Source organism: Haliotis cracherodii, unplaced genomic scaffold (assembly GCF_022045235.1).
Source record: "Haliotis cracherodii isolate W230 unplaced genomic scaffold, xgHalCrac1.p SCAF_1, whole genome shotgun sequence".
NCBI classification, from domain to species: Eukaryota; Metazoa; Mollusca; class Gastropoda; order Lepetellida; family Haliotidae; genus Haliotis; species Haliotis cracherodii.
In genome coordinates this window covers 81,277,664-81,304,756 of record NW_027266264.1, presented here as the reverse complement: position 1 = coordinate 81,304,756, position 27,093 = coordinate 81,277,664, and the positions used below count along the sequence as shown (strand labels likewise).

General features: G+C 38.3%; 1 protein-coding gene across 1 annotated transcript in view; it reads left to right on the top strand.

Moving 5' to 3' along the window:
- The window catches only part of LOC139444609 (homer protein homolog 2-like), a 75,878-nt gene that overhangs the window by 28,643 nt on the left and 20,142 nt on the right, over positions 1–27,093 (top strand). Inside the window, 2 exon segments of the mRNA XM_071225556.1 lie at positions 16,761–16,917; positions 23,148–23,279. Of these exon segments, the coding sequence (XP_071081657.1) occupies positions 16,761–16,917; positions 23,148–23,279 (289 nt within the window).

Genomic DNA, 27,093 nt, shown 5'->3' with positions numbered 1-27,093 from the left:
ATTGGCAATAACAAGTCTTTTAGGATAATTCTAAACTTTATTTCATCACAATCATCGATGAACACAATAATCATATCAATAATCGTTAATTTTTCTTCCCATCAATGATAACTCCGATTATCGACTTTTGGGGCCAGCCCTGGTTGTTGATACAGTGGTCACCCTGGGCACCCCATGTTATGCCAAGGACTCCCAAAATCTAGTACTGAGAATTCTCAGGACTTGCAAATATCTACATTCCTGTGGGGATGGCAATCCATTGTGATTGCTACCAGGAACAACAGGCACTAGATGTTTGAGAAAAGCGTACCGATATCAGATCATTGAGCCAATAAGGATTCTGCCATATTCATTTAGTAACATCTTACGGTATATAATGACACATCTTCCCGAGGCAAGGGAGTTAACTGACTATAAAAGTCCAGTTTCCACCTTTGCCGAACTAGGCTGGTATAATGCAGTTATATTATGGCTGGACTAACGAGTCCATGCACAGTCCAATCAAAATCGCGCAACAAAATCGAAATCCAGTTCGAAAACTGTTGAGCAGATTTCGGTCGATTGCAGAATTTGCAAAACATGTGGACAGATATTTTCTAAAACTTTTCATATCTTTAATTAAGGTGCTCGTGTGATTTGATACACTTCGTGATGTTAATTTAAAGACCCATTTTATCACAATATAGATCTTGATTATTGATCAGATCATCTTGACTGGGCGCTGCCATTTTGTTTGAAACAAATGGAAGTGATGTGAGAGGTGGAATCTATTGGTCCATTGGAGAGGCTTAGAAGGGACATAACTTGTAATAACCACTGGTGGTGCTACAATCGTGCCCAGGAATTCCATCCTAGTTTGGTAAGAGTGGAAACTAGACTTTTAAAGTCAGTTAACTCTCTTGCCTCGGAAAGATGATAATGAGTAAACACAGTTCAGGTGAATAAGTTGTTTTTGTTTTCAACAAGTTTTCATGCTTTCTTACATTTTTTCCCTTGTGCACTGATTGGATCCATTGATTAAAACTGTGTTGCTCACTTGCTATTTCCTATCTAATTTTGTAAAGATAATTATATTTGCAGTAAAGTTTCATGTTTCCATTTTATTACCCTGAACAAGAATAATTGCCTTGTTTGTTGTATGGGACATCATGCTGGTTATTTGTGTAGGTCATAAGCAATGTCAGCGTGTGCCTGCTGCCCTTGCCGTCCGTGGGTGGGCTGGGAAGGGGTGACGCTCACATGCCATCTTTCTCACTTAGTCTCACTGTGAACTCTTAAATGTCACAGCAGATCTTGACATGTATCGTTTAAACGGTTCAAATGACATTTTGTTTTGCTAATATTTTCTGTTGAAAAGCTGTTTTTATTTTTTACAGGGAATGTTTTATGTCTGACATTTATTGAAGCTGGGAAAGACAACAGCATCTGAATCAGTGTAGATTCTAAAAGCAGCCTTCCTTAAGGAATCTCAGCTTCTTGAGACTTGATATAAATTATATTTGTTGAAGGAACAGGTTTTTAGGCTTTTGTGTGCGTTTACCTCTGATGTCAACCAGATGAAAATGTATTCCATAAAGATTACCAAAAACATGTTACATTTGAAGCCGAACTTAATACCTGGGATTAGTTGCAAGACACCTGACAGTAAGCCAACATTTAGTCCCAGAAATATAGTTGTCTTATTTATCAATTGATATCTACAAAATAAAAAGTAAAATCCAATGGAGCCCAGATCAATGCTTCAGAGCTGAGGCAATTTAGACTTGCTAAATCATTCTGATTTGAGTCTATTCAATTTTAGTTTATTCTCTAGGGTGCCTGGAGGACAGACTACCGCTACAGTGCATGTGATGTTGATGAAACGTGCAGTACATACCGTATTCGACAAAATAAGTGCCCAGGGCGCTCTCAAAATTAGAAATAGGGGGCTCTTATTAGAATATTACTTTGGTGGAAAAACAGAGTTAAAAGATAAATTTCGTGGTTTATGCTGACAGTCTGAACTGTTAATATACGACAGATACATTTTTCCTGAATTTTATCGCCCATAATTAAGGGTGCATAGAACACACGAGTGCGTATTATACACAAATAAATAAGTCTTGTGTACATTGATAAATCGGAAGGGGGGCTAATTGGGATTGTTCACTTGCCAATAAATTAGCAAATATGGCCGTGGGCGCTTATTACTTTGAATATGGTATACGTGATCACTGAAGAGTTCAGTTTTTGACTGTCCTTAGCCCAACTGGTTGCTGAGTTTAATCTATCATTTAGCATTAATGAGCTTTCACATTTTCTAAACTAAGATTAAGTAACCATAAATTAAATATTGAACTTGGAAGACACACAAAGCCACCAACCCCACTACATCAGAGGCTATGCTCTACATGTTCAATCATTGATAACGAAAAACATTACTTACTTCACTGTATTAAACACACTCGAGAAAGAAATATACTCTTTGAAAAATTATCTAGACAAAATGTAAATGTAAATGTCCACAGTCATGAAGATAAATTATTTCAATACATCCTATCAAATAATGAAGCAGTCAATATCAACTGCATTTGTTTCCACATCTATAATTTCAAACAATAAATACCCCTCCATAATCAACCGTTGACAATTTTATGTATAAAAAAGAATATGTAAATTATGTATGTCTGTACATATGTTTATATGGATCATAATGTCTTGTCTTTTAAAATTGCATCTGTCCCGTAATGGAACGATTCTGCAATAAATATTATCTTATCTTATCTTATCTTAGGTCTGATCTTCATCAAACATACACTCTGCCATCAATATTCGCCCAAATTTATTAAACCGAACACTCTGCCATGAACAAAGGGGGACGGGTGGCCCTGTTGTCCCAGGCGCTGCAGTCTGCTGTGCAGCATTGTGTCCTTTGGGCAGGCCGGCGGGAATCTGTGTTTGTGGGTTTGAATTCAGGTTTACATAACTTCGGGCTTTCCAAGAGAATTTTGGATGCTAAGCTTAAAAAAGATAACAGCGATACGGATGACCCTTTCAGTTTAAGACGTTATTGTCAGTTGTGATTATTTGTGTGCGAATGAACATCATTTTGAGTTGTATTCCCTAGACTTTGTGACTCTGTGTTGTGTGAGCTGAGGGGTAGAGACACAATTACAAATTATTACCTTTTTCTTGAATGAATGAATGAATGAATGAATGAATGAATGAATGAATGAATGTTCAATTGTTTGTTGAGTCTGGACCAGACATTACAGTGATTGATATCATGAGCATCGATCGGCGCAATTGGGATACGATGACATGCTTCAACCATGTTAGCGAGTCTGACCACAAGATCCCGTTGGTCGCCTCTTACAACAAGCATACCGTATTTTCTTGAATATAGTGCACACTTTTTTTCCCAATAAACACAGCTGTGTAGAAAGGGGTGCGCATTATACACGCAATGAATGAGTTTTGATGGTTTTTTTCCCCAAACGAAAAGACATTACCGTGACCATGTAACCCCGGAAATACCATGTCAACAAATCCATACAGAAGTACGCAAATTAATCATATAATTACACAGTCTGGCTTTAAAAAGTGTTCTATGTATATCTTGACTTATGTTAGTCTGTCTTACAGACCCTGATACAAATATATCAACTACAGCCCATGCAAGTCTATAATGTTTGGCAAGTCTAGATTACTGCAGTATCTGAAAATGAAGAGAAGCACTGGGCTCCCTTTTTATTATATTTTTATGAAGATAACTGAGCAACTGTTTTTTCTGTACGATATGTTCATTTCAGAGACTATATGTTAGTCTAGACTTATGTTTGTAACTTATTTCATAAATTTATTTATAAATTCCTTTTAATATTGCTTTAATTAATTTCGGCGAAATCGTATGTGAAGCGATTTTAAGATCGCACAACTCACTGTTATTAACAGCAACCACAATCAGATTACTGCTATTGACGCCTTGAAACGAACTTTAGTTGACAGAGAATGGATTCATATATCATAAATGCCATACTTTGACTCGTGAAAAATAATAAAGGGCAATAGCGATCAGCTGCTTCGCTTAGGGTTATAATTATTTTAAATATATTTAGTAAAAGCTGCAACTAAAATAACAAGATACTGGAATATATTATTCCTGATAAAAAAAATAGTTTCAGATACAATTTTTGCTGATTCTTGCATTCAAGTGATATCATTGGGTATGTCTTGACCGAATCACTGGCAGATTCCAAGAAAACTTGTGTACAGCTGATTGCTGTTTCCGGCTTATTTTATGAGAAAATACACAAGTTTCTCATCACCCGTTCGTTTACCGGAATTCGCTGAAGGGGTACTGTGTAATTTTTTCGGCGCATAATATTAAAAAAAATACTGAATCCACTATAGAGGGGTGGGCATTATACTCTGGTGCTAACTATACTCAAGAAAATATGGTTGTCGCCTTTTACGGCAAGCATCATGGGTTGCTGAAGACCTAAACTACCCCGTATCTTCACGGGATGAATGAATGAATGAATGAATGAATGAAGTTTAAGGTTGAGCATGTTGAAGGACAAACTTTCCATGATTTACTCCTTAGTTCTTGACACAGACTTCTTGTGGGTGAGCATTTTCCGTGTTCTTTCAGAAAATCCCCATGCAGTTCACGTTTATGCTACTTACAGTGGCTGTCCTTGACCTCTAAGACCGGTAACCTCCTTGTTAACTTGTCTTTTTCTGACAGGCAGCCCAGGGACATCATTGTAAGCTATTTGTTAGTAACCCAGGGTTTCAGATCGATTCAGCTTAAAAGAAGTCACTGAGATATGGATGACCCTTTCAGTTTAATCATTAGTATCTCTTTTATCATTTGTGTGCAAGTTTTGTGTTTTATTCCATAGACTTTGTGATTGCATATTGTATTAGCTTATGAGAAGGGTAAAGACACAATTACCAATCATATATAGAGGATAATATACGAGTGTTCATGTTTATGACACGAGTGTCTAAATTCCGGTATTGTAAACATAGTATGAAATAAACATGAATATGTTATTTTATTTATTACCGAAGGAGATGTCTACATACAAAGACAAATTTTAATGTTTATCTATAAGGACATTAAGTTGCAACAGCAGCGGAACTACAATTTGTCGAATGACGTCAACAATCTTCAGTTATGACGTCATTTCTAGTGTGACGTCATTCCCACCTCATGTCACATTAAGAGTTGAATGACATCAACAATGCTGTCAGGATGACAGAAACGGGGTGCAGTATGACCCCAAGAGCATATATGATTTTTATGGACCCCGATATGTTTCCCCTTGTAGGTAAAAATTTGAAATATTTAATGACTAACTTAAAAGTTTCAAGCCTTGTTACACTCACCCACCCACCCACCAACTCACTTCAAGTCTGATCAATCAAGACTTTGTGATGAGTGATATATATGACCCTATCTATGACTTATTCGCCCAGTCCCTCTACATTGACACCAATATGTGTATAACACCTTAATGACAGTTGGGGCGGTCGGGTAGCCTAGTGGTTAAAGAGTTCGCTCGTCACGCCGAAGACCCGGGTTCGATTCCCGACATGGGTACAATGTGTGAAGCCCATTTCTGGTGTCCCCCGCTGTGATATTGCTGGAATATTGCTAAAAGCGGCGAAAAACCATACTCACTCACTCACTTCATGACATTTATAGCATGGCTATCTACATGGCGAGACACAGTGAAGCTCTCCAGTGATGAAAGTAGATTTGATGCTTCACTGGTCTCTGGGACTGTACTGTCTGGTCAAACTGTTTGTGATCGACATTGGATTGATAGGAGTCTGGACTGCATGCATCACTGTGAGGGTTTTACTGCTTTCTGGTAGATACATTTGATATTGAGACTGACATGTCAGGAAAGTCTGAGTGGGGAGGACCATTCTGAAACTGTAATATTGATGAGTCTGCTATGATAATGATTAAACATATCGATAGTTCTATGATGTGAGGTTTTTGTAAAAATATTTATCATCAGCCCTTTAAGTAATAAGGGTAACATTTTGTGGAGCTATCAATCTTACATGACAATTATTTATTCAAAAACTAGCTCGACTGGTTCATATGGAAATGGCTGTGCAAGCCTCCTCAAAATGATGTGTTCAGCACCAGTAGTTGAAGGAAGCCCTCAGGGACTTTGGGTAATAAATCAGGAGGTGTACTGAATAAATGCTAGAGCCAAAGTCATGAAATGAGGGTGATGAAGAAAAGGTAAAGAAACAACAGAGCTCGAGATAAGCTGCGTATTTGCGTAAGATACGCATTACATAAACTGAAATATGCAGACAAATCAAATCCTAGCATATCAAATACACAATGAAAACTATAAATACGCTATTCAAATAATATTAATGTTTATATAACAACTATTAGATAAAACAATAGCATCTATTACAACTTAGATACAATGATTGTGTATCAGACGATTGCCAGATTCACTTACCGACAGATACATTCTGAAAAGCCTCTGCGACAAACATTGTGCCCAGCCAATGTTCATGTTGTATCTTAATTAGTCGCTGATTGGTAATTAAAACAATAGCGCCTTTCCTACAATGCTAGGTTTTGTAAACAAAAATGGCTTCCTGGAGAGAACTGGGTATATTACTTTTCACTTTGTATTAAATGATATATAGGGATTGTTATGAAACAGATTTGAAGTTAAATACCCGAATGTAAAGAAACAGGTCAGTAAAAAAATTTGAATACCCTCTAAAACTTGTAGATGCCCAATCAAAATTAAACCCTGGGTAAAATACCCAAATACCGTATTCGACCCCATAAGCGCCCATGTCCCAATAAGTGCCCCCTTTTCCCGGATGCCCAAGTAAGATTTACTCACCTGTTTTTTACATACGGTCAAGAATCTTTTCCGAGGTTTCCGGATATTTGAAGTCCGTATAAGTGGGGCATGACTGTATCCTGTTTATTTTAGATATTTGTGACTTAAGGCTTACTGATGAATTTACGCCAATTTGACTCTGAATTGGTCCCAATAAGCGCCCACCCCTTCTGTCTTTATTTTAAGCGCCCTGGGCGCTTATTGGGTCGAATACGGTAAGCAAAAGCTTATCTACAGCTCTGAAACAAGACGCTCCTAGAGTAGACCGATCAAGTCAATGTTGAGCTTGGTGGTGATGTAAAGAGTCCCTTGTTGAACAGCAGGAAATGTCCAGTCTTACCAGAGGAGTGTCTTTGAAGTTTGTTTGATGGCTGAAGAGGATGTTTGATGGCCAAGGAGGAGGGGACTGGGGAGTGGGGTGTAGATATCAGCCCATATGTCTTTAGTTTAAGGACGGACGTCTTCTCTGTGAGACTGTACCCCTACTCAGGTGACCTTGGAGTCACTGTAAGCTTTCATCTGCCACCTGAGGGACCCTATTGCAATATGGGGTCAACTGACTTGTCAGTTAACAGGCACATTGGGGTTGTGACTGATTAGTCCAGTTCATCTCAGACTATCTAGACTTGGTACAGGTCTTTTGTTATAGACACTAAACTTAGCTGCCTTTGATCACTGAACTGGAAGTTGACCTGTGAGAAACATGTCTGTTCGATCAGTAGCTGTTGAAGAGGGGCTATGAATATGATGGTGTCAAAGTGATGTAGACTGGCAGATCTTTGAAGATTACACATAATGGAGGCTGGGATGCTCTGTCGGGTTCTCTCCTGATAGTTGAAGCAGTTGTGTGTTTGATGAAAGGAGGAAATCTCAAAAAGAAATGGAACACTTTGTTTGTTCGATGCTTCTAATATGTCGTCATGAACTAGCTGATAGTAGGTCAGATTGAAAAATAAGTCCCCAAAGGTCAAAAATAGTAGAAACAATGAACCAGCATGAACTCTTTTAGTTTGATATGATTAACCTCAAAATCATATAACATTTTCATTGCTCTAGCATCTATGATACAGTGTATAATATCTATAGCTGTAAATGAAATGGTCTTTGAAGTTCAATGATTACCTGAATACTAACTTATGTCCAAGATATATATATATATATATGTATATATATGTATATGTATATGTATCAACCCAACGAGTTCATATTGTTTTGGTGTCTTCAAATGTTTCTACTTAATAGGATTTTTTATAAATCAATATTGGTGATTACTATACTACAGCCAGTACACCATACAACATCAACTGCAAGTCATTTTTTAATGTGAAGTTTACAAGATATACAGCTTTTCCATTGGAAGAAGATATCGATCACATGACCACAAAATTGAAGTTCATAAGTGTACAAACGATACCTTTTGTCGTTCATGCGTTTTTCGCGAGACTGTATTTTTGAAATGATGTCAACACTTATGGACTTCTTCCACATTCCTGGGGAAACCCCTGGGAATTCCCTAGCACGAATAAATACAGATTGAGCCTTGTTGCTGATCATTTAGACCCTTTAATCTTGAACTTAGCAGTTTTGCATACATTGGGATAAGTCAGAGAGTTTGCCCTTTGGAGGATATCCTCGCCAGGTCCAATCCTAGAGATCAAAATGAAGAAATGCACATTCAAAGTATCGTAGTACATATTGACTCGCTCCATGTCTAGACTCACAGTGACAGTCTACAGCAGACTATGTATTTAACTTTGTATCTATTTAACATCTTTGGAATCACCTTTCAATGAATGGTCCATTGATCAATGATGACTAACACTTGTAATTGTCCCAGGTTCATCAACAACTTCGGAAATCTCTCCCTTCACGTTTATCATGTCAGATATTTTGACGTCTTGTACTTGGTGTAAATGTATTATGACACGCTATCATTGTGACTGATTTGCCGAGGTAGTTCTAAATAGAGAACTCTCTCATCTAATAATGATATTATTTGATTTTATCTGCAAACTACAAAAGATACCAATGTGATACCAATACAAACGCACATGTCACCTCTCCTTTCGAGCAGCTACTTCATTCCGCGATACAGGTCATTGTTGTATGGCTGTCAGTGTAAACATGAAGTCACATGTACTAAATAAGAGGGTGTATAGATCTACATCCTTCAAGGTAAAAAATAGTGATATAAGAAATGATAACATCTTACTTTCACTTTGTGTGAGTTCATTGGAATATGAACCTTCATAGAGTGAGGGCCAAACATTATATGAACATCGTCGCAAACTCTGACGTTCATACAGTTTGGTCCTCACTGGCCCTCATTCTATGAAGGTTGATACTCTAATGAACTCACACAGAGTGAAAGTCCGTTCCTTATTGAGTGCCCCCTCAGGTGGAACATGGGTTTATGTCGGACACTAATACCTCATGATAATAACACCATGCACTCTCACGGACAGACCGCCCCAGGGAAGCCATGTGAGAAAAATCCCACTTACAGCATCTCAGCGATCTTATTTGATAATTAGCATCCCTAAGGCGGTGTATCTGTGGAAGGTCTTCCACATGGAAATCCCGGGGATGCCTTCATCTGCAGCGCTGCTGCAATGTCAGCTGTAGTTATTTCTTTTCAGCGTTTACCTATTTATTTTTGGTGTCTGTGTGGTGTTGAATTCAGTGTGGTCTATATTTGACTGGCGACATATTGGGGTGTGAATCTACTTGAGAGCAATGTGGAAGCTGACCTGTTGGCGTCCACTATCATTAGTTTGACATTCTCATGCTACACGGATCATACAATTGATGGTCGGACCAACCCGGATTTACTACAAGATGAGGTAAAGCGCTTTAGGGTGTATAATTGAGTTGATGATATAAAACATTGTTTTCTTAGGAAAAATCACAGGTGCAATGATGAGTGTCCTTTTCAACATTATTTAATGACACAATGTGAACTGCCATGTTTTGTGTTAATGGTTACAACTTAAAACATGAAGTTATGGGAACTGCCTGCTCATTAGACATTAGTTTGTTTTCAGATGTCTGGAATTAACAAGTTTGATGTTTCATTGAGGCTACGTGTTTATCATTTTTTTAGGGGAAAAGATTTTTATAACAATGTTTTATCCTTGATATGATAACTACTTCCTCCCATTGACTCAGTGCCTCATTAAAGGAGGACTTGGCAATTGTCTCACCAGACTTGGGTAAGATTTAACCTTTAGTGACTCCAGCCATTAAATGTCAGATTCCGTTTACTGTGTCCTGATATGGTTCAGCATCAGTAGCTATACATAATAGCAGAGCACTTTACCACAGGGTGCCCTGTATGTGGTTGTGTCATCGATATAATAGCTAGTAAACTCCGCATTCCTTGTCACACCTGTATGACAGGGAGGTATTTGACATTATTGACTTTGTGTCACCCAATGGTGCGATCTCATCTGTCTCTGCTTATCATTTCACTTATACTTCTTTAATGTCGGATCACTTAATGAGGTGATTTGTCTTTGGTAATCCATTTTCTTTCACATAGCTATGTCATGATTGGTCAAAAGGTGACTTAATGATGATGTAGGTCAGAGCTCCAGATAAGCTTTTCGTTTTGTGGGTATTTTACCCATGCATTTTAAAACACTAATCATCTAGTCCCTGCAAACTGGTTTTGTCTGGGTTCGAGAGCTTTGTAGGAGTCAAAAATACCACGATACTTCCACAAGAAAGTGTGATGGCAAATGATCATGATGGAGTTTGTCATCTAGGAGTTTGGCAAGGTTGAGGGAATGCCCGTTTATAATTTCAAAATAAGTTGCTGATTTGCTAATCGAATACGCAGGGTTATTTCACAATATTTTGATGATATGCACAAGTTATATTTTTGTAGTGTATCTGTAATGTTCGTTGCGTATTTGGTACGCTTGGATTTTATTTTACTGCGTATTTCTGCATTTCTGATGCATATTTTATGCAGATACGCAGCTTATCTGGAGCTCTGTAGGTACTTGATCAATCTTGGTAAGGACACTATTTGTATTCTTGTAGTTCTCATTGCCACTAGTTATCAAACAATAATTAGATAGACATCAAAAGTTAATTCTTAAACAGTGACTTTCTTTTATTCAGGGTCATGACAGTAAAAATATGGTTGTGAGATTATCTGAAGACCATGCATTGTCAAAAACAATGTCTCCAGCACCTTCCTGATCAGTGAAAATTTAATTTAATCAAACAAAAAAGACACTTTGCCAGTCCTTACACAATAACCATTATCATTTTAATCTCAATTTACCCTACCAATAACCTGGCTGGAATTGAAAATGGCATTACTCTGTTAGTCCGAGACTAGTGAAAATCTAAAGTGTCCAGTTGTTTTCTTAAAAAATCCCATCACTTTACCACTAGTCCAAAATGAACTGTGGACTAGTTGAATATGACAAGTGGTGTCCACTTCTGGTGTCTGTGAAAAAATATATTCTGACATTATTCACCGTAATTTTCAAAACCCAAGTTTTAATACTGTTGCCTTCCTAGGCTTGGCAGCCACTGCACCTTGTGTTCCTCTCGGCCTAGTTTCACACAGTTTGGATCAATACATTGTCCTCTCTTTCTTGTCAGTGGTACTGTGGACATTCCTGCACACTGAAACTGTTCCGCTGAACGTCTGCCAGAGTCCCTCTAATGTTCCACACCTTGTTTCTTATAGCATGATATACTAGTGTCGTGAGAGCCCCTCATTCATAGTTTTATGCTTTGCCCGTTAGGTTTTTTTTATGATTCACAGCAGCGGGATAAAAAATACTGGAAGTATAATGTCAAAGAAACATTGTTCTTTTATGACTTTTCACAGCCTATTTTTTAAGTTAAACAAAATAAGTAGCTTTTAGTGGTTGAGGAGATGTGATATTTGATAAATGTATTCAGATCAGAAAAGCATGTTTGACATTCCGATGTATTCAGAGCAGGTTTATTTTAGCTGACGCTGAGATCAATAACATGTAAAATATCAGACGGCCACACAAACACACAGTCGCCTGGTCAGAGAATAATACATAGGCTAGTTAGGTCATGAATCAATATACGGCATATATCATACTGACTTGATATTTGGTAGGAATCATAAAACACTATTCTCTGAAATATACAAGTATCTGATGATGACTTATATTTATGGATACTTCAGGTTACTAAGCTGTGTTCAACATTAAAGTGATCCTTGAGATTTGCTGCAGGAGTGTATGAATGAAGGGCCCCCTTGACTAAATCGTAAGGTTTTTTTCATTAGGGATTAGGGACCAACCGTTTGATATTCTGGGAGTGGGGGCAATTTGTTCTGCATCAAAATCATGCTTTTCAGGAATTTATGAGGACAATTGATTTTTTTGATAAAATCCAAGGTGCTCCCCACTGAATATTTCAAATGCAGTACATTGGGGTTATGACAAGGAAGGACACCGTGACATTCAATGTTTTGGTCTGATAAGGAATTCAGCAATGACATAGATAGTTCCGGCATTGTACGACCATCTCTGTGGTCTGGTGTATAGTGTGGTTCAATCCCTGGCCCTATCATATCATAAGATGTTAAAAAATCCCTGGTGGTACTTGTTATTACCTTGCCTGCCTGTTTCACATCACCTCAACTCATGTGTCATACATGTATTGTCTTGACATGTGTATTGTCTTGACATGTGTATTGTTTTCCACAAAGTGTAGTATTACAGGCTAGAACAAAATAATGAAATAACTTTGGTTATATTGTAATCAGTTGATAGTGCTCTATTTACTTTTAAATGACGTCAACATTGTAACTTCTCAGTTCTCTCAAATATGAAATGTAAAGAGTTGCTTCCCTTGGTCATACCAGGATCTGCTGTTGTGGGATGGCTACCAGGATTATGATTTGTAGTCAGCACCATACATGTGCTTGTGGGTTTCGCCAGAGTGTCACATGGGATATTTGTGGATTATATCCAACATTAAGCTGTTAAGTGCAGTAATGACTGAAAAACTTGTTCAAAGCATCATTAATGCCAACTCATTCAAATATCAAAACTCAAGCTGCAAGCACTTCTGAACTGAATCTGTGAACTAGCTATACCGCGATGTCGGAGTCCCTGCTTAAAGCAGTCATACATGCCAGGAATGATACTGGGTAGACAGAGTAACAAGTGTATGGAATGGAATATTGATTTGGCTTGAATGTCCTCTGGACATGCAACTCTTAAGTTCTGTTTCTCCATTGACAGTGTCCATGTGTTCTGTTCACCTGTAATGAGAGGCAATATCTGCTGGTCCTGGTACGTGAGCACAGCCAACAATGTGTCACGCCTGAGGGCAGCTGGGCTATGTCAAGTGTTGTAACTCAACACTTAGAAATGTGTGTTATGTTGACACAGAATTTTGTTTGCCCTATTTTACTATCGTAAACCAGTAATCATTATTTTATAAGATTGTTAATTACTTTGGCAACTACTGATCAGAGGCCTGTGAAGAGATCAATGTTTGGTTCATAGACTGAGAATTAACTGAAACCAGAAATATATGAAATATGGTTGTAGTTACTTCTAAAGGGAGACTTGATTATATATCCTGCTGAAGACATATTAACTTCCTTGTGCCCAGGGTCCCATGTCACACAGTGATCTAAGCACAATAGCAATTGTAGCTCCCATACTTTATCATTGACTCACGACAGTCGTTATGATAGCTTTGTGGAATGGGGCCTTGATTCAAACATGTAGGTTATCTGAATATGTTAACATATTTGTGTTTAAAAAGCTGGTCATGTTTATGTTACAGTTTATCATATTTTATGCGAAATATGATGTGATTAACACGCAAGTTTGCTGTTGACAAAATAAAGAAATAATGGTTTTCTAAATTCTTTTTTTTTTCTTTTCTCTTTTTCTTTTTTTTTCTTTTTTGGTCAGCGGATACATAACCACTTTTTTTCAATGTCCATTGAGACCAATTTGACAAACACTTCAGTCATGGCAATGCATTCAGATATCTTATCAGCAGAGGTAAAAAATCTCATATTTCTATTTTATCCTATTTTCCTCTCCAGCCATGGACCAGGATTTATCACAAATATTCTGAAACAAAGAAATAACATCATCGATCCTTACTTCTGTTAATACAAGGTACCTGTGGCTGATTCTTTCCCCAGTCGTGTTGTAGCAAAAGACGTTAAAAGTTTGTACTTACCGTTACCCTGCCTTGCGCTTGGCATTAAGGGGCTAAAACAAGGACTGGTCAGCTCGGAGTCAGTATACTGTGTCTGAGTGGGATATTCATGTTAAACTGCGGCATGGTATCTCAGTGGGCTAGCACTATTAGTATAAATTCAGCACAAGCAGAGACACACACACCTCACTCACTCACTCACTCTTGGACACAATATTAACCCCATTTCACCTCACCTCAGTTTGATAGGGTTGCTGGATTCATAAACTATTAATTAAGGTATTATCTATTTTTTATTAAAGTGTAATCTAGTTTTGGTAAGATTTCTATAAATCCAAGTTAACTGTTATACTTTACTCATTTGTGTGTAGTACTCTGATATGTCAAGACTTGACAATACCTGCATATTACCATTTGCTGTTACATACTATATATGTATGTACAAAAACCTTTAGTCATTTTGCTTATAAAACTGATCAGTAAGAACCTTTCATCCTTGACGTACAATTTGGACAGGAATCATAATCTGTTGTGATGTCCCTATGTCTGACTAGCCATTACTATGAATGTGTCACCACTGCAGGTAGCCTGTACACAGAGAGTAGCCTTAGGCCTACAAGTATACATTGATTATAACTCCTAATCCTTTTGCTACCTACTCAATTTCATGTGCAAGTCTTGATTAAACAAGGGATCTTGTGTGGCCTTGTGTGTGTTTGATCAGTGACCACTCACCCGTGACCCTACAGTCACCTCCCACCTTTCTACATTCCTGTCGGGAGGGGCAGAGTGAGGGGGGATGGGGGTCACGGTAGGGGTTTAAGGGTGGACATTCCCTGTGCACCTGGATTGCTTGGAGTGTATGTATGCTAGCATTTGTGAAGGTCACTCATAGAGACTGGACATTGGTGGACTGTCCTTTACTTCCTAGGGGACAGCTATGTTGGTGTGATTGTGTTCAAATATATTTGAAACTGTTTAGGATGAAGAGACCCAGGTATGTGTTTGAGAGGCGGTTGACTTGAACTCAATTTTTGACAGACTGATTTCCCAATGTTTACTTTGTCATATCTAATTACAGCATGGCTGGTGATGTGAGTGGCTGTCTCAGCACCATCTTGTGTCGGGTCAGACCGATAGATGCCAATTGAAAAGCACACCGTGCCTCGTCAGTGCATCTTAAAAAGTCGCTGATTGATGAGGTCACGATACGATACGCATCTCGATATTCTGGTCACGATACGATACGTATCTCGATACGCAATGATACAAAAACAAGACTTAAAGCATGTCAAGATTAAGCCTTTCATGATTTTGGAACAGTCAAAATTATTTTATAATAACAAGACTACTGAAGTTGTTAAGCTTCAAAGTGGATTTTTCTCTAACTTTCAATCACCAGAAAATAATTAATGTACTTCACCAATCATACAACTTCAAAGAATTTTTATGCAATGGTTGAGATAATGTATCTGAAATTATTGTTTTATCAGGAATAATATATTCCAATATCGTGTTACTTTAGTTGCAGCTTTTACTATATATGTATTTAAAATTATAAAAACCACCGTATCATTTTGGTATTGGTGATTGCTGTTGCAGGATATTTTTATGTATGGAACAATTTGACCAGTCACCGTAGGGACTTCCCTTGCGACTGGTATTTAGATTGCGAAAATGTTATGTCAACATATTTTAGCCAAATTGCCACAAATATGACTTTTAACGAGTCAAAGTATGGCATTTTAATATATATATCCATTCTTTAGTTCATTTCAATGCGTCAAAAGCAGTAATCTGACCGTGTCTGCTGTATCTCTTCACACATGATTTCACCTAACTTAATGAAAACAAAATTAAATGAAATTTTAAATAAAATTAATAAAATATATTACAAACACATGTCCATATATACAATGAACAAGATAGCATAATGATGGTATTGAATTGCGTACTTCAGTTCTTTTTTACTGACTGGTATTTCCGGTGTTATGTGCTTGCGGTGATCAGCTGATAATGTTTATTGAGATGGGGAAAAACATTTGTCAGTGTAAAACCTGAGCTTATTAAGAATGTAAGTACGTTTTGGGGAGCCATGCGTTTCCACGCGCTATCACCAAGTTCGCGGTTTATTGAAAGGCACAATAGCGAGGAAACGCTGTACTTGAGATTGGCGTTTCGTATCGTGACGTATCGATAAATGGGCCCAGGTTGATTGTATATCGTATTGTGGGTCAAGTATCGCGATGCATCGGAATATCGGTGTATCGTTTCACCCATAGTATACTGCTATTCATGTAATGTTAAATGATTTAGAGGGATTGTCACGAAATAGGTTAAAATACCCGTTGTCAAGAAACAGGTGGATAAAACAAATTTGAATACCCTCTAAAACTTGTGGATACCCGATCAAAACCAAACCCCACCCTAAAGTACCTAAATAACCAAAAGCTTATCTTGATATCTGATTGTGATTGTTAGGGGAGTTGAACCAGTCTTTGGCATGACGAGCAAACGCTCTAACCACTAGGCTACCCTGCAGACCATGTTATCTGATGATAATCTATCATGTATTACCAACATCTGTTTAAGAAATGTAATTTATGAGAAAAAGTTGTTTCTTTCTGAAAGAAAAGAGCTGTGTCATTGTGTGTACCCACCATTGATGGTGATGTCATCTTTTTTCAGGGAACAGCCTATATTTGCAACAAAGGCACATGTGTTCCAAATCGACCCCGAAACTAAGAAAAATTGGATTCCGGCTAGCAAGACAGCAGTGAGCGTTGCATACTACTATGACTCGGCCAGAGACACCTACAGGATCATCAGTGTGGAAGGCACAAAGGTAGGACTCAAACTGAGCTATAGGACGAGCATAATGTATCAGCAGGTTTTTTCAAGGTATATGTACTTTTATTTTGCCCTCTCCTTGTATCTTTTTCTCTTTTTTCACTCTTTTTTCCCTTTTTCCCCCCGTTTTTCTTTATTACATTTCCCATCATATTTTACATTTCAATGCCATACGTAGAGTGTGCATGGATAGTTTTTACATTGTGCATAATTGTAAAGCCGGATATAGTTATTCCATTTAGGCCAGCCAAAGATCAAATTAAAAAATGCTAACAAAATTACATCATGGGCATGTTCGTAGCTTGGACAGATCATACATCATAGTTTATACAGGGTTTGTAAATGATACATGTAAAGAAGACCAGAAGACATGAGAACTTGCATAATTACAATTTGAATATGCAATTAAGTTTGTAATTTCATAATATTCTTGATGTATCTTCTGTCATCTACCCTCCCAGTTCTGTGGCTGCCCTGCCCCCCTCCAACCTGTATGTTCTGTCACTCTGTCATCTCTGTTAGCAGACTAATGCTTAGCCCCGATTATGTTTCTAGGTTTGTCAGCATCATACCCATGCTCGTGGGTTTCACCGAAGTGGTAAATGTCTAAGACCTGCATCACTTCGGGCTTTCCTCCCACAATAAACTGACACGCCGCGATATACCTGGAATACTGTTAAAAGAGGCGTTAAACCCAACTCACTCACTCACTCACTACAAACTAACGAGAGAGAAAATTAGACACATTTGTACAGTCCACACACAAGGCAATCTTCACTGAAGTAAGTTGAAGTCAAGCGTTTTTCTGATGTCACAGCACAATTGTATCCTAGCACCTGTAAGGTCCCTTTTCATGTGGTGGGTCACATATGTGATTACAGTAACGGCATGGCAGAAGGGAAAATAAACTTATGGTTCACCAGGGACTGCGAGACATGATCTCCATCCTCCCGCCTACTGCTCCCTCCCTAATGTATGCTCGATCACCTGCAGGGAGAATAGGTAATTCAGGTATTACCCAGATTACACCACCAAGGTCCAAGGCCTGATCATAAGCCATTATACAAACTTTAGTCTGGTGAACAAAACTCGGTGCTAATCCTGTGTTGTTTTCCAACCTGAGTATATCTGGGCCCTCAGTGATGGCGAGAACCGGGTCTACCAGTAGCCTCGCACCTCCGGGAGCGTCACCTCTTGTCTCGGACTTGGCAGGATCTACACAGTATTTATATATATATCCACTACCGCAATAGCAGTATCTTAAGTTGGAACCTTGAAAATAAGCCTTTGTGTTAATTTTTATTGCATCAGCCACATGACATGGTGTCACAGAAAAATATTATTGAAAAACTTCCTTTCACAATTAACACTGTTTGTAAATGTCTTGGGTCCTTGAGATTTTATGCTGTAGAATGGGGCTACTAAATCTGTAATTTTAAGGTAATGACCCTGTGAGTTCCATGCTTAAATTCAAACACTGAATTTAGGGATGTCATCGTGTATTGCGATATTGATGAATTCGTTAATTTTTAATGCCGATGCTGTATCGATACAAATTTAAGATTATAAGTACTAAATTAATAATTCATCACCTCAGACAGGTGGACAGGTTTACATTTGTTTTGATTATCATTAAATTAAATTAAATTAAGTAATATGAAGGCAAAAAATTCAACTATTAACATTTAATAGATCAGCCGAGTTCATATATTGCATGTTAATTGATTAATTGCCAGGCTACATACCCCCGGGTAGGTATTTTTTATGTATATACATACAGAATAATTAATTTTATTATTTATTGATATATCATGATAGTTTTTGAATCCATTTATGTATACATGTACTTCAATTTCCAGTCAGTGACACCCATAACTGAATTCATGTATGATTGAATATTTGACATTATCAGCAGCATCTGAAACCAATTCAATATATGAATCATTGGCATCCCATAAATTGCAATACGAAAGACAGGCCAATACCCATCGCAGTGTTCAGGGTACGTTGACATGTTGTCAGATATGTCTCCCTCCTCACTCATCTCAGAACCATCTAGAGCAGAGGCCGTTTATTAGAATTTATTCATTGAAGTCTGCATAGGATATTCCCATAAATTGCTATGTGATATGTTGTGTCATCGGAAAACATGACTGCGAGGGTTTCATTGAGAATGTGAACATGTAAGGGGAAGAAATTCACAAGGCCGTGGTTTCCTGACCCACAGTGTTTTCTTAACCAAACTAAAGGGGAACTGTTTCATCCGAACCGAAATTGAAAGAAAAATCTAAAACAGCATATTTTTAAACTTATCCTATCTCACACTATGCATTTCTTCTTTCCTCTTTGATCCTATGTGGAAACATGCTTGAACAGTTTCCAGCTTCTAAAAATCAATCCACCCGAACACAGCCCACCATGAATATGGTCACCTCCCAAACAAATGGGTCACACACGTAATTCCCTGCATAGCGACCTACACAACCTGATCACGTGTCTCCATTGTCCGTCACTTCATTCTTTCTCAGGGGCAGTCGGGTAGCCTAGTGGTTAATGCGTTCGCTTGTCAGGCTAAAGACCCGGGTTCGATTCCTGACATGGGTACAATGTGTGAAGCCCATTTCTAGTGACCCCTGTGGTGATATTGCTGGAATATTGCTAAAAGCGGTGTAAAACCATACTCACTCACTCACTCATTCTTTCCCATTGCCGCGCCATGGTAATGTGGATGATCATTAGCAGCCGTTCTTATACCATGCTAAGGGGAATGGGAAAGAAGAAGGAAAAAGCGACAGATAATCTGTGTCCTGCTTGTTAGCAATGTCGATGTACCCATTGGAACTCGGACCCACATGGAAAGTGTTGTGATTGTCACAGACGGTGCTGCCTTGAATCACGCTGTGTGAATGGCAAGCACCTTCCAGAGGCTCCATTTTCCATTTTCCATATATCTCCACAAATGTCATCAGAGGGAAGTGGATTGCCACTCCAAATCCCATGACTGGGACAACAAGTCTCAAGATGCGAAGAACCTGAAAATGTGGTCCGTTGTCACTCATCGATCTACAAGCCTTCTTCTGCCACCGTGTCTACTGCTGTCCCCATAGCCACCCAAATACCTGTACTATCTGTGGCCGATGATGGGGTGTCTGACAGCTTTTTAACTGAAGATATTACCGATCAGCCTGCATCTTCATCTCTTACAACAGTGCGGGTCACCTCAGATACCTGATTGGTCCTTGCCACCGCTCCCTCAGATGCTAATGTGTCTATGAAGGTTGTCGCTCCTTCGTCTGCTCCCTCGTTGGCATCCCGTTCGGACAAAAGTTCTAACTGCACTACAGTTCTTCGCAAATCCTCCCTCAACAACGAGCATTTATTCATTTCCATTGTATAACCATTCATTACGTGATATGCATAATAGCATATGATTCTACTCTTCGTGTATTTTCTTTTTTGACCCTAGTTCGAGATTTGACCTTAATCTAATCATGATGTTCTTTTTACATCTCCTGTAAAACAACTCGCTTTACGAAACCAAATATTGAGGGATGATGTCATGGCTCCAGGAACTAGTCACTCCTTTAATACCCTGTCACCCTTTCCTGCCCTGTACGGACTTCTCCTGTTAAACAGCTCAGATCATGAAGCCAGCACATAGAGGAATGATGCCATTCCCAATAAGTTGCGACTCTACGATTTGCCTATGGATGTCTGATCTGGTTTAAGACTCACACTGCACAAATGGTATTATATTCAAATACTGATTTTGCAGAACAAACCAAATCATCTAAAATATCTTATATTTTATTTTCCAACCTTCCAATCAGGATATTTCACAACAAAATCGGGAAGACCACGAAAAATAAAAAATCTGTCTGCCTCAGGCAGGGATGGGAATCTTCGGCAGATCGGCGAATTTTAGTGACCTCAATTTTGTTAAATTCTGATGAACTCCCATAAACCCCTCAAAATTATGGATCATGCTCCATTGAAAAGAAGTTGAAAAGGAAAATATCCATTCTCATCCCTCCTTAGGATGAAACTGGAATTACTTCAAAAACTCAATATATCTTATATATCGTATGTTATCACACTTCCAGTATCATGGTTTGTTTCACATTTATCTACATTGCAACGAAACATGTACAACTGCATGGAAACCTCTACAAGGACACCTGTGCAAAAGACAGGCTCTCTTGGGAGGCCATGCCACACTAATTTTGTCATTCTATTGACGCATTTGAATGTGTGAATTGAAAACTCAGGTAATTACAAACTCAATTTGGTTGCCATGACAACTATGTTTATGAATAAGGTTCTAGTTGTTATTTGATTTAATCAATTCATGGTTGTTTGTGTCAAGTCATATGTCAAGGCAAACAGCTTTGTTATAAGTTGATAGTCAACATCCATTTTTTCATATCCATCAATATTCACTTCGTTGGGTTCGAATCCCAGACGGAACTCATCACAAAAAAGTACAAGAATCTGTACTTTACTAAAAAAGTGTAATCACAAATACAACATTTGTTATATTCACTTCTATGAACTTTTATGACAGCCATTGGACTATGGATTGTTTGCCTCTACATACTCCAAAAATTGTGAACATCTTTGTAATATTCAGGTTATATTTGAAATCTTGCAGTATTCCTTGCATGTTTGATACAATAAGGCTCAATTTGTTACAATGTTTCACCTGGCTGATGGGGTGTTATACTTTACTCCAGCAGTGGGATAACAGATCATGTCAACCAATGGTTTACCTCACTCACTAGTTCCCCATTTAAGAATTTGTATAAATTTTTAGAATGGTCACTGATTTTGGAAAGCATAACTGTTATTATTAAGCAAATATCCTGTAATAAATAAATTGCAAATGACTCCATGGCAGTATGATTGGATAACCAAGGAAATCCCTTTGCATTTGTTTCCATAAACTGAAGAAAAATTAGGCCAGCCAAATAACGGACTACTGTTTCCTGATTGGCTGATACTAGAATGGTGAGGGCTTTTGTTTGATCATTGCTGTGAATGATGTTACTGATTTTGTATTGTCTATAGTTTCATTATGTTTAAGAAATAAACAACAAGGGGGAGTTGTTTATCGTATAATAAAACACTTCACTTATGTACATCCTCTTTAAGGATGTTAAAACATGTACAAGCATTTAAAATATATACACGTATTTAAATAATGATGACTCCCTGAATACAATCCGACCTTGGCAATGTCGGTAAAGTCCATTTTATGAACAGGGTGTTAAGTTGGTTATTTCCCGGACATTTTCACAATTTGCATGTTGTTTATCTGTACCTTTTCTCCCAAAACCGATTATCATGTCTGTCCCACTTTTGGGTTTGATTGTTCAGCCATTGTGTTTATCTACGTGGCCCAGCTACATCTTTGGGAACAACTCACCAGACACTTCCCTCTCAAAAATAACATTGTCCCCATTACAACATCATCAAGTTGCAAGTGCATGTTCAAATCTCCAGAAATGACGTCATGATAGAACAATGTTTAATCATGCCATAAATCATTCTTCATTCTGCATTGTCCTCTGCGATTTATCGCATAGTATTCTTATATCTACTGTCTCAAAGATCTTATATCCCTGTACTCTCCAGAGCGTGCTCTCCGATCCTCCGGTGGAACTCTACTGTATCAGCCTCTGTCTACTTCTGCTATGTCTGACCGTGCCTTCTCCTTTTGCAGTCCACAGTTATGGAACTCTTTGCCTTTGCTTTTGCTTCTAAGGAAACGTTTAAAGTCTCTCCTCAAAACCCACTTCTTCACTTCAGCTTTTCAATAGATCTCCTGATTGTTGGCATATGTACATAGACATTACTTTTTAACTTTTTCACAGCGCCAGTGAGCAACTGTCGATGGATATTAGGCGCTTTGCAAAGCAATTATTATTATTATTATTATTATTAATGATTAAATAAGCAGTCGCATCTTGACTTCAATGTTTTTATATGTTATAAACGTCCCTGCACGCTTTGCATAAATCTGCTATGTACACAATACACAATACACAGTGTGCACGCCAGTTTATACATTTATACCTTCACAAAATAATGAAGTCAATTCTTAATTACCGGTACCCCTAGAATAAGACTTGCTGGACTAGCTCCTGAAGCTGGAGGGTAGTGTCCCGCGTGCAGGAAGCTTGTGTAGCCCATGTATTTAGTGTGTGCCTTGTGTTGTTGTTCCAGGCTATTGTCAACAGTACCATCACCCCCAACTTGACATTCACCAAGACCTCCCAGAAGTTTGGCCAGTGGTCAGATGCAAGAGCAAATACAGTATATGGCTTGGGCTTTCCTACAGAAGCCGACCTTGGCAAGGTACATTTTTTTATTTGGGTATCTATGGGACCATGTTTTTATGTGTGATTTTTTGTGTGTGAAAAAACATAAAAAGGTATTTTTTAAGATTTCTTTTTTAATATACCCCCAAAATAGTCTTGTTTAATTTTTAGCTCACCTGAGTGAAAGTCAAGTGAGTTTAAGACATGCATGGCCTGTTTGTCAGGCATCTGGTGTCCAGCGTGAACATCCTGTCCTCGGAAACCATTGGACCAATGAAGCTGAAACTTCACATATGATAGGTTCAAAATGGAATGAAATTCATCTGGTTAGTTAGTTGTGAGGCTCACCATATGTGTTCCAGTTTTAGCAATATTTTTAATTTTAAATTGCACACTGCAAGCTGAAACTTCTTCTGGTCATTACTCAGCCATTTCTCTTCAATTTGTTTGTTTGTTGTTTAATGCAGCGCTCAGCAATTATCCAGCTATATGACATCAGTCTGTAAATAATCGAGTCTGGATTGTCTGGTGTTTGACATCATGAGCATCGATCCAGGCAATTGGGATACAATGACATGCATCAACCAAGTCAGTGAGCCTGACCCCCCGATCCTGTTTGTCGCTCCTTACGACGAGCCTTGTCACCTTTTACGGCAAGCATGGGTTGCTGAAGACCTATTCTAACCCGTATCTTCACAGGTTCATTTCTCTTCAAACTTTTATTGTTCCGTTTTTCAAGATATTTTATAGTTTGACATTGATTTTACCTTTTCAGTTTGACCATGCTCGAATTCGATTTTCAATATGGCCACATTTTGAAAAAGCTATTATCATTATTCAGTCATTTTTGTTCAATATGGAATGAAAGTTGGAATATGTGTAGCTAGTAGTACGTCTCAACATATATGTTCCATATTTTGCGATATTTTAAATCTGGACTTTGTTTTAACCATGCTCTTAAATTCTCTCAAATACTATGGCTCTGTAAACATCTCCCCTGAACAAATGCATCATGTTTTGTTCCAAACATTAGATTTGAGTTTTAGTTTTTAGTCCTCAGTATTTATACAGAATCGATTTTAATGTAATACTGACAGCTCCCTTTTTAGGAGTCTGTCTCTCAAACTATTGACTACATATTCAGGTGAGCTACAGTGCCCTTGGCACTATTGTTGTTCACAATATGAATCACTGAATTGTCTGGTCCAGACTTGATTATTTACAGACTGCAATCCTATATCTGTGTGCATTACACACCAAACAAACAATAGTCCTGGCACTTGGACCTTCTGTTCCTGAGGAGTATATATTGTCAACACCACTTCATTTGATGGTGCAAGACAGAAATAGAAAGTCATTTTCGGAACTGATCCTAATATAGCGAGATACAGGCACTTTTGTCGTCACTGTATTTGCCTCTGCTCTAACAGCCTGATTTGCCAGACAGTGTGGTGTCCTAACTCGGTGCATTACAGGACCAGTCACATTGTTTTTGTAGTCAATTCTGAGGGAGAATCTCTGTATAGCAAACAGTGGCTCTTGAATCCTGAGTTTGTGAAACTTCCGCAATGTTCTCAAGATCAGTTGTAGTCGACAGTTGTGGTGAAACTATTATTCTAACTCATTGGTCATGATTTATATGTGACCAGTTATTGCCAGATTAACCATTTATATCCAACACTTGTTAAAACCTTTATTCTGTTATTGTACTGTGCGAATGATAAGAATTAGTTGCTTATTAGTTAATAATAATTAATGGAACAGCTCCTTGCAAGGTTAATACAGATCTGGAGCACTAAAGTTCAAGGCTTTTCAAGGCTTTCAGTTGTCATTTTCAAGGCATCTTTTGGTGGGTTATTAGCCTCAGTCTGTTGATATTTTCTAATTCTAATATACTACATGTATATATTAGTCATAAAACCTAAAAAGAGGTATGAACATCACAAATTTTCCAAGAAGAATTATTTTCACAAACAACTATTAAAATAGATTAACTTTGTCATGAATTATAAAACAATTATATATGTCATTTTGGGCTTTTCAAGCTATTTTGGGGATGTTCAAGGCTTTACAAGGATGACACAAAAAGTCAAGGCTTTTCTAAAGGGACCTGTGAAGATTCCGGGGTAGAATAGGTCTTCAGCAACCCATGCTTGTCCTAAAAGGTGACTAACGGTATCGGGTGGTCAGGCTCGCTGACTTGGTTGATAGATGTCATCGATCCCAACTGCCTGGATCGATGCTCATGATATCATTCACTGGATTGTCTGGTCCAGACTCAATTATTTACAGACCGCCGTCATATAGCTGCAATATTGCTGAGTGCGGCAACCAACCAACCAACTTTTCAGAAGGGACCTTAAGTCAAGGCCTTTTCAAGCCTGTGTGAACCTTGACCATGCACCTTAACCCAAGCTGCCTGTAACCATTGCATCCAAACATTGTACCCATTCACAGCTAGATGTGATGAGTCAAACTAAGTCACATACCTAACAAGACCACATTCCACCACTTGCAGGACTCAAATGAAGTATGTCTTATTTTACTTGGTGAGTTTCACATCACATGATGGAGGACACCAAGAATAGGTTCTCACCCCTGTACACCCAAACCGGGAATTGAACCTGGGTATTTGGCATGATCAGTAAATGCTTGAACCACTGTCCCACCACCCCACGTCATTGGGCCAAACACAGGTGGTCTGAATGGCCTGACTACAAACGGCAAGCTAGCTTCAGATAGTGACCGTTTGTTTCCACCAGTAGTCTTTGAATGTAAGTGGTGTTTGTTCAGGAAACTTGTTCTGTTGGGGATGTGCTGTTGCCAGTCTTAGTCCTGAACTGTCAAGCTGGTTGTTTGAAGAGTTAATGAAGCACTGGACCTTCTTGACTTCACAGAGTGAGAGTATTTACAGGGGAGGTCACTCTGTGTGTTTACACACGACATTGGGGACATAGCTAGCCATTAGGACAAGAGTGAAAGTATTTGCACCATGTCCACAGTAAATACATCTGTCAGGGGAATGTGTGTCAAGTTACTGATATGAATTATTTCAATTTCAGATAAATATTCCAAGTCAGTATGCTGACATGTTTCTTTTTATGGTAACTGAAGCAAGTTTCAACCACTAAAGCTGTTCTGTGTGACTATGGAAATTTGGCAGATCCCTCTGTAGAAATTATATGTGTTTTTTATATTTTTGAGATGACCACTTTGGCATCAACAGCAAGCCCCTAGGGGGGAAGCAAGGACTTTCAGCAGGGCAAACAATAGATTTGAACACCACTGGCAGGTTCTTCTGTCTATAAACCTAATCTCTCCATTAAATTCTTTCAGTTAATTAAACATTTAGAAGTGTAATGAGAACTCCACACACTGTGAATGAATCTCTCGCTCATCAAGTTCAATGTCGCCATTCGCTTTCTTTATAATGGGATACTTTTGTTGAGTGAGAGGCGTTGCCCTCGGCATGTCTCCATGACTGAGCGAGTCTTGAGGAAGGTCCCCTTGTAGGAGTAATTACTTGCAGCCGTGTTACTTTAACAAGTCTGTGGAAGGAAGAACACCCTATTTGGTTTTGCATCTTGGCCACAGGTTTTTTTTTCAGTTAACATGGTGAATAAACATGCCCTTCTTCCAAGCAAACTAGTCGTACAAGGCATGCTTAGAAGCTCTGAGTGTACTTTTATTTTGGGAAACACGTCTAAATATGCTACAGGCGGCAGTTGCGCCACCAGAAGCCTAAGGCTGCAGGAACCATTTTTAAAGTGCATTTCATTCTCTTAGAAAATTGTAACCATTACAATGATTTTGCTAGAGACAAATGGCAACTGGATATTTTACCAAATTTT